The sequence below is a fragment of the Mus musculus genome, chromosome 7, assembly GCF_000001635.26.
Source record: "Mus musculus strain C57BL/6J chromosome 7, GRCm38.p6 C57BL/6J".
Taxonomy (NCBI): Eukaryota; Metazoa; Chordata; class Mammalia; order Rodentia; family Muridae; genus Mus; species Mus musculus.
In genome coordinates, this window is record NC_000073.6 from 144,584,945 (window position 1) to 144,600,775 (window position 15,831).

Below are 15,831 nucleotides of genomic sequence, written 5' to 3' on the forward strand. Positions count from 1 at the left end.
GTAAAGAAAGGAAGAGAAAGAAAGGGGGTGGATAGGAGTCAGGATGGGAGGAAGAGGAAAGAAGGAAGACAAAGAACAAAGGGAGAGAGGGAGGAGAGAAACAAGGAGGGAAGGAGGGAGAGCTTGAACATCCCTTACTGGTTTCATGGAGGTAAACTCACCCTTGTTTGTGCTGATGATGGTTAGAACTCTTGCCTTCCTCTCTAGGGTTGTCTGTCTCCAAGTTTGTCTTTTCTTGAGTGTTGTTGCTCCACTAATGCTAGGTGGGAGCTTTCCTCAGCTCTGCCATCCCTTGCCTTTCCTTGCAGAGGTTGTTGTTATTGTTGTGTTTGTTTGTTTGAGGCTGGGTCTCACTATGTACCTCTAGATGGCTTGGACTCACAGAGATCCCCTTGCCTCTGTCTCTGGAATGCTGGGATTAAAGGTATGCCCCTGCCATGTCCATCAGGGAACGTGGAACCTCCGCTGCAGGGATGGGCAGCGTTGTAGAAGCCTCATCTTAGACACCCGTATCTTAATTCTCAACCTGTGACACCCAGGCTTAGCCCTGGCCCCTGGATGGAGGCCATGAAGGCCTGCTGAGTGAAAAAGATTTTGTAGATGTAGTGAAGATAAGGCCCCAGGTTGGAAGATCTGCCTGGCATGCCTCAGAAGACCCATCTGGGCCTGTACACTCAACAACTAAAGAGCCCTGAAGAGGAAGGGCCCAAAGTCAAGGCTGGCACTGCAGTTCTGCCTTGGATTTTGGGGACTTGGCGTGTCTGGACCAACCTGGAACTCAGTCTACAGAGTCCCCTTCAGACCTGAAACTTTAGGCTCCTGTTAGCAGCATCATTTGCACCAAGGATTTGGTTTATGCTCTCTGGGTACAGATCCCAGGGTTGCCAGCAGAGGGCGGCAGCCACCAACAGAAAGAGGCCAGCAGTGCCTGTCTTGGCTTGGAGTCAGCACGGTGGTCAGTGAAGAGGCTGCTGAGTATGGGACATGAAGGGATAAAGGCTTCGGAGGAGCCATAGTGTTCTGCATGTCTCCCCTGAGTGCTGGGATTACCGGCATGAACCGTCAGGCCTGGACAAATCTGAACATTTAAATGCAGATTTCCAGGACTTTTATTTAGGAAATTTTAGAAGCAAGTAAGATGTGAACCAGTGGTGTAGATCAACTGGAGCTGCCTTATAACCAGGACAGGCCCCACTTTTGGAAGTATCAGGCCACAAAAACTGTCCCTGTGGTCTGACAAGACTCATTATGCACCTAGTATGACTTGGAGAACTTGGGGCCAGAGAGATGGTTCCATGGTTAGGATCACTTGCTGCTCTTCCTGGGAACCCGAGATTAACCACAGCATTTACATGCAATTAAAAATAAAAGAAAATCTTAAAAAAAAACCCCACAGAAGTTGCAGACCTAGGGCCTTCCCTACCTCGCTCCACCCATGAAGTCCCTGCAATGGTAGAAATGTTCAAGCCTAAGTAGGAAGTTGTAGTTTGAAGAGATGGTTTTCCAGCCAGCTTGCTGGGTGAATGTAGCCCTCTCTAAGCCTCTAAATTCTTATTTAAAATAACACCCCTGGCTGTCTGGGGTTGTTTTTTGTCACCAGGTCCTGAGCCATATTAACCATTCTCCATTCACCTCATGCTAGGCTTATTGTATGCCTGCCTGCAACCTTCTATTTGGTCCCATTCATTATTTTCCCCCTCAGCCATGGCATTAATCCCTAGTGTTAACCAAACTCCACTGATGTGCTATATCCTCCTCTTCCTAAAGTCCAGGCTATCATGTCCAGTCTCCATGAAGCCGGAGAGCTCTGCCTGGGTCAGTACTGGTCTTCTGTCCTCCTCGTTATCTTGCTACCCCCTTGCCTCTCTCATCTCAGAACTTATTAGGCACCTTAGGGCCACCTCAGGGCCTTTGCACATGCTCTTCCTGTTCGCTCTACCTCCTTCTGGGCTCTCACTGCTTGTACCCAGTGCAGTTACTCGAGACAGCCTCACCCGTGTTCATTAAGCTGTTGGCATCTTACCTCCTTGTGGGATGATATGGTTGTGGGGTTTGTCTTCTGAGTCAACACATGACACCCTCAGTAGTGCCATCTAGGGGGAGGGGATATGTTCACTCTGTCCCTGCAAATGCTATGTCAGTTCTGCAGAGTGGGGAGGAGGCTCTGTTAGGAGACCTCTGTCCAGAGCTAGTAAGGGGTCTGAGACATCATGCATGTAGTGCAGCTCTAGACCCTTACTCTGTACCCTAGCGGGCTTCAAAAGAGGGACCCTGCAATGCTAACTGTGCTGATGTCCTGTCTGGATCCTATAGACGAGAAGGAAATGTTCCAGGGCTTAAACAGGTTTTTCTTTTTTGAGACAGGGTCTCACTATGTAGCTCTCGATGGCCTGAACTCCTGAACTCCAGAGATCCACCTGCCTCTGTCTTCTGAGTGCTGGGATTAAAGGTGTCCATGCCATCAGCCCCCCTGGCTAGGGCAGAGTTAGATTAGGAGCTGCAGCTTTCTACATGGTTTGCAGGAGTGCCAACAGTAGGGGGCATCAGAGGCTGCTGCTGCTCTGGGGAGGTTCCAGGGCTAAATGGTATGCAGACTCCATAGCTAGGTGATTAATGCTTTACTGGCATTTTGGGGTGTTAGAAAGAACTCTTGTATTATGAAATTATGGTGAATATGGGCGACAGATCTTTAAATAAATGTCCCCACTTGCCCACTCACATACACTGGTCCCACAAAGTTGCTCCCCATGGGATTTGGAGACAATGTGTGATGCTGATTCTACTGCGCTGGGTTATATGGTGCCTTAGCTGTGAGGCTGTGGGACAAGCAGCTAATGGCCAACTGTAATCTCCACTGAGGCAGAGCTCATGCCTAGCAGGGTCAAGTGCACCTGTCCACACCCAAACACAAAAGCACATCTGCACACAGACGCACAAATGTACACATACACATATACAAACATGAGAGAGTGTGTGAACATGAACGCAAACACACCAATGCCTGTGTGGAGTGTGTATAAACACACCCACATACCAAAGTGTGCATGTGCAAGTGAGTGATACATAAGACAAGGCACTTCTGAAACATATCCGTATACACACACACCTGTGTGTACACACAGGTCCGCATGTGCATGTGTACACACAAATACGAACATGGAGACACAAATGCACACAGGCACACATGAGCACCACAAGTATACACATGTATGTGCACATTCAGAGGCACACACAAACACTTGCACAGCCCACGCACGCAGTACAGGGAGATGGCATCCCAGGACCATCTAGAACAATTCAGACACTGGCCACAGAAGAAATGAGTGTTCTTGAATGTTCTCAGGTCGGTGGTAGTGCACGCCTTTAATTCCAGCACTTGGGAGGCAGAGGCAGGCAGATTTCTGAGTTTGAGGCCAGCCTGGTCTACAGAGTGAGTTCCAGGACAGCCAGGGCTATACAGAGAAACCTTGTCTCGAAAAACCAAAAAAAAAAAAAAAAAAAAAAAGGATGGTCATTTTCAAATCTGCTGTATTAACCATAGGGCTCATCGGGGACTTTGGGGACCGGAGAAGGTTAGGAGAAGAACAGCCAGGAGAGACCAGGGTTGTGTATTCAAATTTATTTGGATGAACGCTCAGCCACAGTCTCCTGTGGGTGTGTATACATTCAGTTTTGTTTTGTTTTTTTGTTTTTTTTTTAGTTTTTTTTGTTGTTTTTTAAAAATGGTTTCTGTAAAAGAATTTTTGGTAATTATCTAATTTTGGATACAGTAGCTATATACAAAACATCATTGGAAACCACATCACTGCACAAGAGAAAATAGAAGCATCAGGTCTCACGATTTTAGCAAACAGTGCAAACCTTGGAAGCCTGAGATTCGGACCCCAGCTCACAACTACAGCACTGTCTGCCTTGCCCTAAGACGAGTGCAGGGAATTGCCTTCTTCGGCTTGGGCGAGAGAGACACTTCTGGCAATGGTGCCGAGAGGCCTTGTACAGCTGGCTAGCACATCAAATGAAGCTGGCCCATGAGGCTTGTTTTAGAAGCTATTACAATGGTAAGTGCTGAGGGTCTCATCCCCACGAGTGAAAATATAGGTGTGTTACCAAAATAGAAGCTTTTATTGAGAAAAATCTTTGGTAGTAATGATATTTTAATTTCCTCTCAGTATTTGGTTAACTAATGAAATAAACTCCTTCCACCTTCAGCTACAGAAAGAAAATCCCTCAAATCCATCACATTATTGATTTTTAGACAAAAACCAATAGATGGTTTAAAAAGCAAAAAAAAATGAACCCACAGAGGTCCCAGGGCTTGGTGAAGCCCTCCAGCCTGTTTAGAGATGCCCTGCTTGTCACGACAGCTTGTCTCACAAGGAGGACATCAGCTTCATGTGAGGGGCCCTTGAGTGGCTTGTGTGCAGCCTGCCAGGGACCCCAAGGGTACTGGACAACTGGGAGCCCCTGTACTCCTCCGTTACTGGAGTACAATGTGAAGCCACCATATGTGTGTGCTGTGTGGGTGGTCAGGCACCTCTGTTTCTGACCCCAGGTCTGAACTTCTGAGCTCCCAGAAGGAAAGACAGTGGAGTCTTCCAGCTTGTCCAGCTAGAGCAGGTGACATCTTTGGGAATCTGAGTCTGAGTTGTTCACCCTTCTGCAAAATGTCAGCAGGTTCCTAGGTACCATTCTGCATCTATCCCAGGGCATCCTTCAGACTAAGGATGCTGACTTGGCTCCCTACCACCACAGGGGGGCTCTATATTCCTCCATATGTCTGTGGAACATGCCTCACCCTGTTCATCCCCATCACCAGCCATCCTTGGCATTGAATACTAAAGATAAAAACTTCCCTGCATAATGGCCTTGTGCAAAAATGAGAAGAAACAGAAAGAAGAAAGAAGACCGTTGTCTCATCAGAGTGCTCCTCCACACGTCCAGACGACACAAGAGCCATAGGCCCTGGTGGGGCTAGAAGTGCTGGCTTTGGAGGAAGCCGAGTAGTCACTTGGTGATGGTCAGAAGCCTGCTGGCCTGCTGGCCTGTCATCATGGCTACAGCGCGTCCCCATGGTACTCGTAGCTGGGGACTGGGCTGCCGTCGCCTGCCTCTGGGTGGGTTGTGGGGCTGTGGTTGTTACAAGGCACATCCCTTGGCTTCTCCTTCTCCATCCATGTGTCCAGTAGCTGCTGCTTGCCCTGCTCCTCACGCATAAACAGCTCCACCATGAGAACCTTCTCTTTGTGGATCTGCTGGCTGATGTCTTTGGGGATATCAGGGATCACCCAGTCCACAAAGTCACTCATGAACATCACCAGGTTCTGCAGGGAGATCAGTGATTGGGGGTGGGGCAGGAGGTGTCTGAGGAATGCCTCAGCCTCTGCCTAGTGTCTACATCGCCTGTGTACCCTACTCACACACTTTCACCTCCTTGTCTCATCTGTGTACTCCACCTGTGCACCTCACCTGTGTACTACCACCTATGCACCCCACCTGAGTACCCTCACCTGTGTACACCCACCTATGAACCTGTGCACCCCACCAGTGTACAACCACCTACACACCTGTGCACCTTCACCTGCTTACTCCCACCTATGCACCTGTGCACCCACCTGTGTACTCCCACCTATGCATCTGTGCACCTTCACCTGCTTACTCCCACCTATGCACCTGTGTACCCACCTGTGTACTCCCACCTATGCACCCCACCTGTGTACTCCCACCTATGCAGCCCACCTGTGCACCCATTTACACATCTTCACCTATGTGCCCCACCTATACACTACCTACTGTCTGCCTGTTCTACGTGGCAAAGCCCATCCCTTCACTCTCTGTCCCTGCCTCCATTCCTCCAGGTCTCAGGTTCCCAGAGGTATAAACAGGACAAGGAGGTGCACGGGAGACCTGGTGTTTTTCTTTTTGAGAAGCTGGGGATGAAACTGGTTCTTTCACTCTACTACCCCCTGTTAGCCTACTTGAGGAATCTGAACTAAGTTGTCAAGAAAATGCTCCGAAAGACTGATTCTTCAGCGTTTGAGGTGCATTTGTTGGCACCCGAGCATGGATGATTGACCTTTGTTCAAAGGTGATTCCCCTAGCTGTGCTCCCGGCTTTGAACAGTGGCACAGCTAGGAACCCTCTTCCTTACCCTTTTCCAGCTTGGCTGTGGAAGTCAGTAACCAGCCATTTAAGATGCTATGGGTCTGTAATTTGGTGGCTGGGGCAGCGTGTACCTGCTGGGATGGGCAGAGCTACCCTCACTGCAAACCCTTTCCACTACAGCCCTGCCTGCTGTGCTATCCACTTAGCCCAGAGCAGTAGTCCTCAACCTGTGGGTCGAGACTCCATGGGGAGGGGTCACATATCAGATAGCCTGCTTATTAGTTACATTACAATTCTAGCAGTACCAACACTACAATTATGAAATAGCAATAAAATAATTTTGTGGTTGGGGTCACTACAACATGAGGAACTGTATTAAAGGGCTGCAGCATAGGAAGGTTGAGAGCCGCTATCTAAGAGCTCATTAGCCCTAATATGTACTGGGTAGTTCTCTGTCAATTTAACAAAACCTACAGTCATCGGGTAATGAAAAATTGCCTTCACCTGCATGGCGTGTAGGTAAGCCTGAAGGACAGTTTCTTTGTTTCATAAAATTTTTTTAAAAAGTTATTTTTCTCTAATGTATTTGAGTGTTTTTCTTGAGTGTATGTGCAACTTGTAAGTGCCTGGTTCTCAGGGCATCCAGAAGAGGGCATTGAATCTCCTGGCACTGGGGTTATAGATGGTTGTGAGCTGCCATATGGATGCTGGGAATCGAACCCAGGTTCTTTGGAAGAACAGTTGGTGCTCTTAACTGCTGAGCTACCTCTTTATACGAGGTGTTTTCTTGACAGATAACTGAAATGTGAAAGGGCCTAGCCCACTGTGGAAGGAGCCATCCCTGGGCAGGTAGTCCCTATAGAAGAAACAAGCCTAGCAAAACATAGGGAGCAAGCCAGTAAGCAGCACCCTCCATGGCCTCTGCATCAACTCCTCCTCCAGTTTCTGTCTTGACTCCCCACAGAGATGATGTCACAAAGTCTTCCCCCCGGTGGTTTTGGTCATGGTATGAATCACAGTAACAGAGAAGGAACTAAGGCATTACCCCAATCCTAGCCTTATGTCTTCTGCACCCACTTCAGTGAAAGGTGAATGGAGAAGTGCCTGCCCAGCAAGGGCGTGTAAGGAGCTTAGCAGTGAGGACCTGGTCTTGGAGTTTCCCAGCTCTGGCATAGATTTCCCTGATGCCAGAGGGATGTGCAGGGATATGGCCCGGGCAGCACACATGGGCCTCAGTAATTCTTCTCTGGCCATTCAATCAGTGTGTGTGTGTGTGTGTGTGTGTGTGTGTGTGTGTGTGTGCATATATCTGGAGTCAGCCCATAGTAGGTGCTGCTAGCCAGGGTCTGGAGTTATCTGAGAGCTGCTACCTCCAGTCTGAACTTGCCCTGGCCTGGCACAGAAACCCAGAGGGAGACGAGCAGGCACAGAGACTGGCTTCTCCTTCCTGCAAGCCTGCTCAATGAATCTTACGGCTCTTACCAGGTGACCCTTTCTTTGCCTGTTCTATGACTACTCAGGTTCAGGTGGGTCAGCGTCCTTCTCAGAGTCCCTGACGATATCTCCTGCCACTGTCAGCTCCCCCTCCCCTGTCAGTACTTCCCAAGTGCTGTCCTTCTTTAGAATTAGACAGACATCCCCAACACACACATACCTGGAAGACAATGACAAATGCCAGTCGGGCGGCCAGGACAGCCCAGAAGTCTTTGGAGATGTCATACTTGTGTTCTGACCATGGGGGTTCCCGGTAATCTTTATACCTGCAAAGGGTACGAGGAGTCATGGTAGGTCAAGTGGATCTTGGGCTCTCGAGAGGAGCTTCAGGACTGAGACGGCTCTGTGGCTGGCTGCAGTGGTGGACTGCTCTCTGCCTAGGAATTCTCTCCATGTTGGACAGGGTGGTCAGAGCCCAGGGGCTTGACATAAAACAGACATCAGGGACTTTGAGCAATTTTAGAAGTGTTGAGACTCTGGGGACTTTTTGAGACAGACTAGCTGCTGCAGTGCGTGCTATGAATGGATTTGAGCCTTTAGGGCCAGGGTGGGATGTCCTGATTTAAAGTGATGTTTGGTGTTAACAATGGATGATACATTTTTTTCTTTTACATTTAATTATGTGTGCATGCGTGTCTATGAAGGTGCATGTGGTGTTCTCACAGGTTAGGAGGGAATGGCAGATCACCCTGCAGCTGATGATACAGGAGGTTGTAAGCTGCCATATGTGGGTTATGGGATCTGAACTCTGGTCCTTGGGAAGAACAGCCAGTGCTCTTAGTCACTTTGCCCACACGGCTGGTCTTGATTGTCTACTTGACAAGATTTATAATCACCGTGGAGGGCTGGGGAGATGACTCAGTGATAAAGACACTGTTATCAAACCTGACTGACTACCTGAGTTTAATTCTCATGGTATCGAGAGAGAACTGACTCCTGAAAGTTGCCTTTTGCCCTCCATGTGCACCATGGTACATGTGCACCCACCCATCCACCTACCCACCCACCCACCAACCCACCCACCAACCAACCAACCAATCAACCAACCACCAACCAACCAACCAACCAACCAACCAAATAACCAAAAGCAGACAAATATAATAGAATGATCATGGACCTCTGGGCAGGTGTGAAGATGTTTCCAGAGAGGTTTAACTAAGGTGGGAAGACCTATACTGAATATGGGCATGGGGGTGGGGGTGGGGGTCCCATGTGGGCGGAGCCTTCCCATGTGGGTGGAGCCCTCCCATGGGCTGGGGTCATGGGCTAAAAACAAAGTAAAACAGCAAGGCTTCCTAGCTCTCTGTTTCCTGACTGTGGATACAATGCCACCAGCCCAGGCACCTCACACCCTTCTGCCCTGACTTCCCTCAGACTGTGAGCCAGAATGGACCTTTTCTTCCCTAAGTTTGCTTTTTTTTTTGTCAGGTATTCTGTCACAGCATCGAGCGAGATCCATAACTAATATAATACAATTCCCAAAGTCAGGGACAGGCCTCTAGAGCAGCTGGGATGTTCCAGGCTGGTCACTATCAGCCGAGGCCGAGGAAGAGAACACAGAAAGAGGCACCTGGCCCCAGATGCACAACCTTGATGCTCAGCTCCCATTGACTGTCAACTTGCTGTGTGTTCCTCAGCACCTGCTTGGCCTCTCTAGGCCTCAGCCTAAGCATTCCCTCACTTGTTTGTGTCATGAGCATCCATCAGGAGCTACCAAGTCCCGACCCCATCCCAGAGGACACACAGGTAAGAACACAGCAGATGGGGCCTTTTGTTCAGGAAGGGAGTTGGACAGGAGTCTCTGGGGCCTGTTTGCCATGGAACTACCAGCTCCCCAGATGAAACTGGCTGGGAACAGCAGCAGGTGCTGAGCAGAGGTTGTATCATCACTCTGACAGGAACAAGCGTCCTGGGCTCCCAGTGTTACCACAAATGTCTGTTTCTCCTTTTCCTTCAAAACCTTGGATCACCTGGAAAACTCTTATGCATCCCTGAAAGTCCTTTCTATAGCTCTTCAGTTACTAATCTCCCATCAGCCATAGTGACTTCTAGAAGATTCATTTTCTTCTCTTACTTAGCTTTACTAATCAGCCATCCTCCGGCCCCCATGGGGAGGGAATGTGCTCTCTCAGAGCGGATGGGGCTGACCTGGGTTATGCTTGCTTTAGCTCAGAAATAAACAGGGGCCTGCAGGGATCCCAGGTCCTAGCTATTGCTTCTACTATGCTCTGGGCCAGCTTGGGCTCCAGCTTTGGGAGGTGGCTGGGGTGGGCGCATCTGGTGTATGCGGGGAGCTCAAGGTGCCTACAGGATTATGATCCAGGTGGTGGGAAATCTGGCTGGAACTGGAGCTGGGGACCAGAGCTAGTCTCTGTTTTCACGAGACCAAATCAGCAGGAACATACATACATATATACATACTACCCATGGAGGCCAGAAGAGGGTTTCAGATCCCCTGGTGCAGGAGTTATAGGTAGTTATGAACCAACCACCTTGTTGTTCTGGGACTCAAACACAGGTCTTTTACAAGAACAACAAGTGCTACTAACTGCTAAGCCATCTCTCCAGCCCATGTTGTTGTTTGGAGACAAGATCTGATGTAGCACAGGCTGGCCTCAATCTCAATATGTAGCTGAGGAGGGCCTTAAACTTCTGATCTTTTGTTTTCACCTCCCAGTATATTACATTTGAGACCCGGTCTCATGTAGTCCAGGTTGGCTTCAAACTCATAGCTATCCCCCTGCCTCAGGCTCTGAGTGTGGGGTTACAAGTGTGTGCTACCCCTGCAGGCACTTTACATTACTCATTGAGTCCTGCCCCCGAAGAAGCCTAGCTCCTCCTTATTCTTTCCCAGTTTTCTTTGCAAGGGGCTCTCTTCAGAAGAAGACATGAAGGTAGTACCTGCAGATCTGAACCTCATAGCCCAGGTCCAGTGGGTCATTGGGTGCTGTGCCATTCTGGAAGTCGCTGACATTGAAGGAAGAGAGCGTGTGATTGACGAAGCCGTGCATGGTCCCATTCTGACTGTACATGTAGAGGTACACCAGGCGAGGGATGAAGTCAGACGTGAAGGAGATCACAAAGGCCTGCCAGGGAAAAGGAGTAAACACAGATCCAGCGTGAGGTAGGGCATGGTGGGGCAGGGGAGCCACATGAGTGAACAAATGGTCAGGAGGTTCCTGCTCTACTCTGCAGCTTGCAGGAGCCTGATTGTCTATGGTGATGATTCTCCTTGGACCGCAGGGACCACAGGGACAGTGGGCTCCCTCTCACAGGCTATGTGACTCTGGGCAAAGCTCTTAACCTCTCTGTCATCCTTCTGTTCTTGTTCAATTGGTTGACTGTGCCCACTGAGCACAGACCTCACCTCCTGGGCTTGCTAGGGAAACTCAAGAGTCCAAAGAAGGAAGCTGTAAACTTTAAAGTTTCTGTCTACCCCTAAGGCAGATCTGTCTCTGCAGTGACTTCACGCAGAGGCCTGAAGCCCAGCAGCCTCTGATGGATAAGCTGGACTTGGCTATGTCACCTGCCCTTTCTGTGCCTTAGTTAGTTGTAACAGGGTGCTTGCCAGCCATACCTCCTCCAGCTGTATGCAGAGTAATGGTTTGGTATGTGGCAAGAATACAGAGGCTTTAGAATATTCTGGGAGCTCCTAGCATTGTTGCAGTTGTCCTCAATAGATGTCTCATGTGTACCCTGGCTTCACGCGGGCTGTACTCTGGGGCATCTTCATTTTGGGCCCTACTGTCACTCTCCCAGAGGGAAGCATAGATATCAAGTTGTTATATTTCAGGCCTTCTCAGTTCCCTTAACAAGGTCCTCAAGGCCTTCATTGGAGAAGTGGGCAGTTGGCAGGAGGGACCAACAGGGTGGAGTTTGGAGGCTCCTAGGAGCGCAAATATTATCCCTATGCCTGGTGGGGACTGGATTCTAGGTGCTTCTGCATTGGACGCCCTGAGCCTGTTACTGTTCTGGGAGCAACCCCTACTTCCCATGTGCACGGGGTCTACATATGGGGCTCAGGCAGTGGATGGAGAGCTGGGAGGTTATAGAACACTGCTGTGAATGGTGGAGGTCCACTTGTGGTTCCTCCATTTCTGAGCCAGCCTTGGGCTTTGCTGCAATTATATGGAGGCTGTGAGGACCACAGTGGCCAAGGGCTATGCCACTCCTGACCTGAGGCTATTACGATGACTTGGGAAGACATGGTCATGGGCTGGGAAGAAAGCCAGGAGTGTAACACTGGAATTGATGGAGATAAGGGTGCTAACTTGTCTCTCCCTTCTCAGCTATGTTACAAACAGGGTTGTTTGTTTGTTTGTTTGTTTGTTTGGAGACAGAGCCTTATGTAGCCTAGGCTGGACTTGAACTTTCTATGAGGCTGAGGATGACTTTAACCTTCAGATCCTTCTTTTCCCACCACCCCCTGCCATCCCTAGTGCTGGAAGAACGGGTGTGCTCCACCATGCTGGGTTTATTCAATGCTGGGGATGAAACTCAGGCCCCATGCCTGCCACACAAGCACGCTACCTACTGAGCCACAGCCCTAGTCTTCAAGGGAGGTTTCTAAAGAGAGACATCCCTCCCAGCAGCCTGGGTGGTCTCAATGCCCAGCCAGGATCCCCACTCCCATCACTTACATTAATGATGACAGCCAGCTTCCCAACACCTCTGAGGATGTTATACCAGATGCCTAGAGAAGAAGCAGATTGGAGTGCCTGTGGTCAGGTATATGGTTTGTGGTGCCCAGGAAGTGCCTGGGTGGGCCCATCCTAGTAGGCCCTGAGGCAGATAGAGGGGCACCGTCAGCAATGCTGGGGAAGGCACAAGAGGAGCCCAGGGACTGCCAGTGCCCTTGGCTACACTGTGTTGCTGTCACCTAATGGATTGTCTATGAGCAACCTAATGGGTAAATGCCTCACAGGGTATCTGTTAGACAACCTGGTCCCTACTGACCCTGGCCCTTCCCTGTGAACCCGTCTTTAGGTGCTCAGTACAGGAAGATCCCTTTCCGACGGCCAGTGATTTGGCTCCAGTGCCAGTGCTTGAGCAGCTGTGGCTAGGGCATCCTGACTGGTGAGGCTGGGATCTAGCCTCAGGGTTGATGGGCATCAGTATTCTGCCAATCACTGTGCTTGGATATGGCCTGGCTTCCACTCCTATGATCCGAGATGGGCAGAAGGTCTACACCTAGTGTGGTGGAACCTTGCTCCTCAGCTCTTCCACAGGAAAAGAGAAGGTTCAAGGCCCAGGAAAGAGGAGAGGGACTGGTTGGGGCCATAAGGCTGAGATTCCTACAGGGAGTCCCAGGTCCTGCATGACCCAGCTCCAACTTTACCCATGAAGTTGGGTGTGTACCCAGGGGCTCTATCCTGAAGTGTACCCCATTAGACCAAGAGAATGTCCTGTCTATATGTCACTCCCAGTACTGGATCCCAGGTCTGACAGCCCTGACATCTCTACCCTTGGGGAAATTATGGCAGGTGTTTTGTTCTAGGTGTGGTGTATGGCCCAGTGCTACATGGTGACCTCCCTATCTAGGAGCAGTGAGGCAGCATTCAAACCCTCAGTTTTGAGTTTCACACTTGTAGCCCATGAGGCTAGCAGGCATTCAGCCCTGGGCATCCCAGCAGCTAAGGTCACAGCAATGTACATGTGTTAGGTACATACTCCTGCTCCAGTCAGAGATGATCCCAGCTTAAAACAGTCTCCCTCACAGCGATGAGACTCCTGTGATGATGGTGGCTCTGTCTAGCTTCTTGCTAGCAGAAGTGTTAGGCAGACAGATGCTGAAAGCTGAAAATCCCATAGGCATGAGGGAGCCAACACTAGGAGGAGAGGGTATCCCTGTTGGGCCATTGCAAATATATTTCAGTAACCGTGGGAACGCTTCGTGCCTGGTCTCTTACACTTCAGGAGCTGAGTGCTGTTCTGTAGACTCAGAGCAGGCTGTGGCCTATGCACTCTTGTGTTTCCTGAACCCTTACATAGCATTTACCCATTAAGTGTTTGTTGACAGGCTGCAGGAGTGTGCAAAGCCTTTTCAGAAAACCAACCAACCCCCCCCTCCCCCCAAGCAAAAACCAAAACCAGAGGAGAGGACACAAAGAGGCAGGCCTGTTGGCTGCACACTCCTAAAAAACTGGTGGGCTGGTGAGATGGCCCAGCAGATAAGCACTCTTTTTGCCTAGGCTTGATGACCAGAGTTCTACCTCCTGAAACACAATGGGAGACAGTGGGGAAATATGTAAGAAATACTTCCTGTAGAGATCCTGTGGCTGACAGTGGTGGCTCCTGCAGGTCATCTGACCACATCTCTTCCCTACATACAGGGAGTCCCTGATGCCACCTCTTGGAGCCACCAGACACTTCTTCACTTCTTGCTGCTTTAGCTCTTTGCTTGCTTGCTTGCTTCCTTCCTTCCTTCCTTCCTTCTTTCCTTTCTCCCTCCCTCCCTCCCTCCCTCCCTCCCTCCTTTCCTCTCTTCCTTTCTCCCTTTTTCTGCACACCCCTTCTCTCTTGGTCTCATGTGATCCAGACTAACTTCACCATGATCCTGTGGGCCAAGGATGGTTTTGAACTTTTGATCTTCATGCCTCTACTTCCCAAGTGTTAGGATTACAGGTATGTGCCATCACATCTGAATTATATGGTGCTGTGTGTATGTGTGTGTGTTGTCAAACCCAGGCAGATGTACATGGTAGACAAAGCACTCTACCTAGGCCAAAGCCTTAGCCAAGCCAAGGTGTAGTTCCGGATGGCCTCCATCTTACTTCATGTGACTCAAAGTCTGCCACTGCTGTGTTTCACAACTGGCAAAACTCACATTGAAGCTTATTTTATTAACTTAAAACATAAATCTATTTTCGAGACAGGATCTTACTTTATTAGCCCAGGTTCTGGCCTGGAACTCATTGTGTAGCTTGGGCTGACCTCGAATATGCAGCAATCCTCCTGCCTCATCCTCCTGAGTGAGCTTGGATTTACAAGTATGGCTATGCTCCATCTATAGATATGCTTGTTTTGTTTTGTTTTGTTTGTTGAGACAGGGTTTCTCTGTGTAGCCCTTGCTGTCTTGGAACTCACTTTGTAGACCAGGCTGGCCTCGAACTCAGAAATCCGCCTGCCTCTGCCTCTCAAGTGCTGGGATTAAAGGCGTGCACCACCACCGCCCGGCTTTAGATATGCTTTTATTTGAACATTTGTTTTAAATTTTCCAGGGCAAAAACCAGGAATAGACTTGCCAGGTGACTGATAATTCCGCAATGAACTTTAATCTCAGAACTCCAGTCAGAATGGGAGGAGAGAGTTCCTCCTTCCCCTTCTTCTTATTTGATTGTTTTAGACAGGGTCCCACAGTGTTAGCTTTAGCTGACCTGGAACTCAGAAATCCACCTGCCTCTGTTTCCTGTTGGAATCAAAAGCATGTGCCAGAACAGCTGGCTAAAGTCTACTTGTACTTTATTTATTATTTTTGGAGACAGGCTCTTACATAGCTCAGGCTACCTTGAACTTGAGGTGGGGAGCCCAGAATGACCTTGAATGTCTGGCCCTCTTGCTTCTATCTCTGGAGTGATGGGATTAGGAGTGTGTGCCATTACATGTGCCTCCTTTTCTCCTTCTTCCTCTCCTCCTCCTCTATCACTCCAGAGGACTCTAAACCCCATTTCCAATCGCTTGACAAAGAAGCATGCTGGGCAGGCCAGGTTCTCCATGAAGAGTATGGCACCCACCCACCTCAGTGCTGGGACCAGCGGCTAGGGCTTCTACATGCAGTATAGTGTAGGGAGTCATTACTGCCTAAAAACCTGCATTCTGGTGTCCCCTACACTTACTGTGTTGGCCCCCAACAGAGAATTCCTCCCAAGAGGCCATGTGATAAAGGCTTCTGTAGTCAGGAGCACAGTTGCTACTAGCCAGGGTCTGTGGGGGTGCAGGCCACCGGCGCCACTGGGTCTCCTGTCCCCTGGGAACACTGTCCCAAAGACTCTGCACGGATCAAAGGAGGAAGACAAAAGCCCCTTTGAGCAAAAGGTTACTGCACAGGAGGCCACAAACAACCATGTGAAAGGCAGATCATGCCTCTAACCAACTGGGCAGGAACCAGGAAGCAGCCGCTGATCCGTGAGGCCTGGGAAAAAGCAAGGAGCCTGGAGGCAGAAATTCTGAGGGCACACCAGGAACCCCATGGGGTGGGGAGGACAGGGAAGCCAGGAGGCCACCCACATACCCTGT

At 49.7% G+C, this 15,831-nt stretch overlaps 1 protein-coding gene across 20 annotated transcripts in view; it reads right to left on the reverse strand.

Annotated features, from left to right (window-relative positions):
* Positions 1–3,604: 3,604 nt before the first annotated feature.
* The window catches only part of Ano1 (anoctamin 1, calcium activated chloride channel), a 163,478-nt gene continuing 151,251 nt past the window's right edge, over positions 3,605–15,831 (reverse strand). For all 20 annotated transcript variants that reach the window (XM_006508463.4, XM_030241953.1, XM_006508459.4 and 17 more), the window contains 4 exons: positions 12,237–12,289; positions 10,498–10,682; positions 7,757–7,862; positions 3,605–5,321 (listed from right to left, as the gene is read on the reverse strand). In XM_006508463.4, coding sequence (XP_006508526.1) covers positions 5,055–5,321; positions 7,757–7,862; positions 10,498–10,682; positions 12,237–12,289 — 611 coding nt within the window. In that variant the 3' untranslated portion in view covers positions 3,605–5,054. The remainder of the gene's footprint in view (positions 5,322–7,756; positions 7,863–10,497; positions 10,683–12,236; positions 12,290–15,831) is intronic.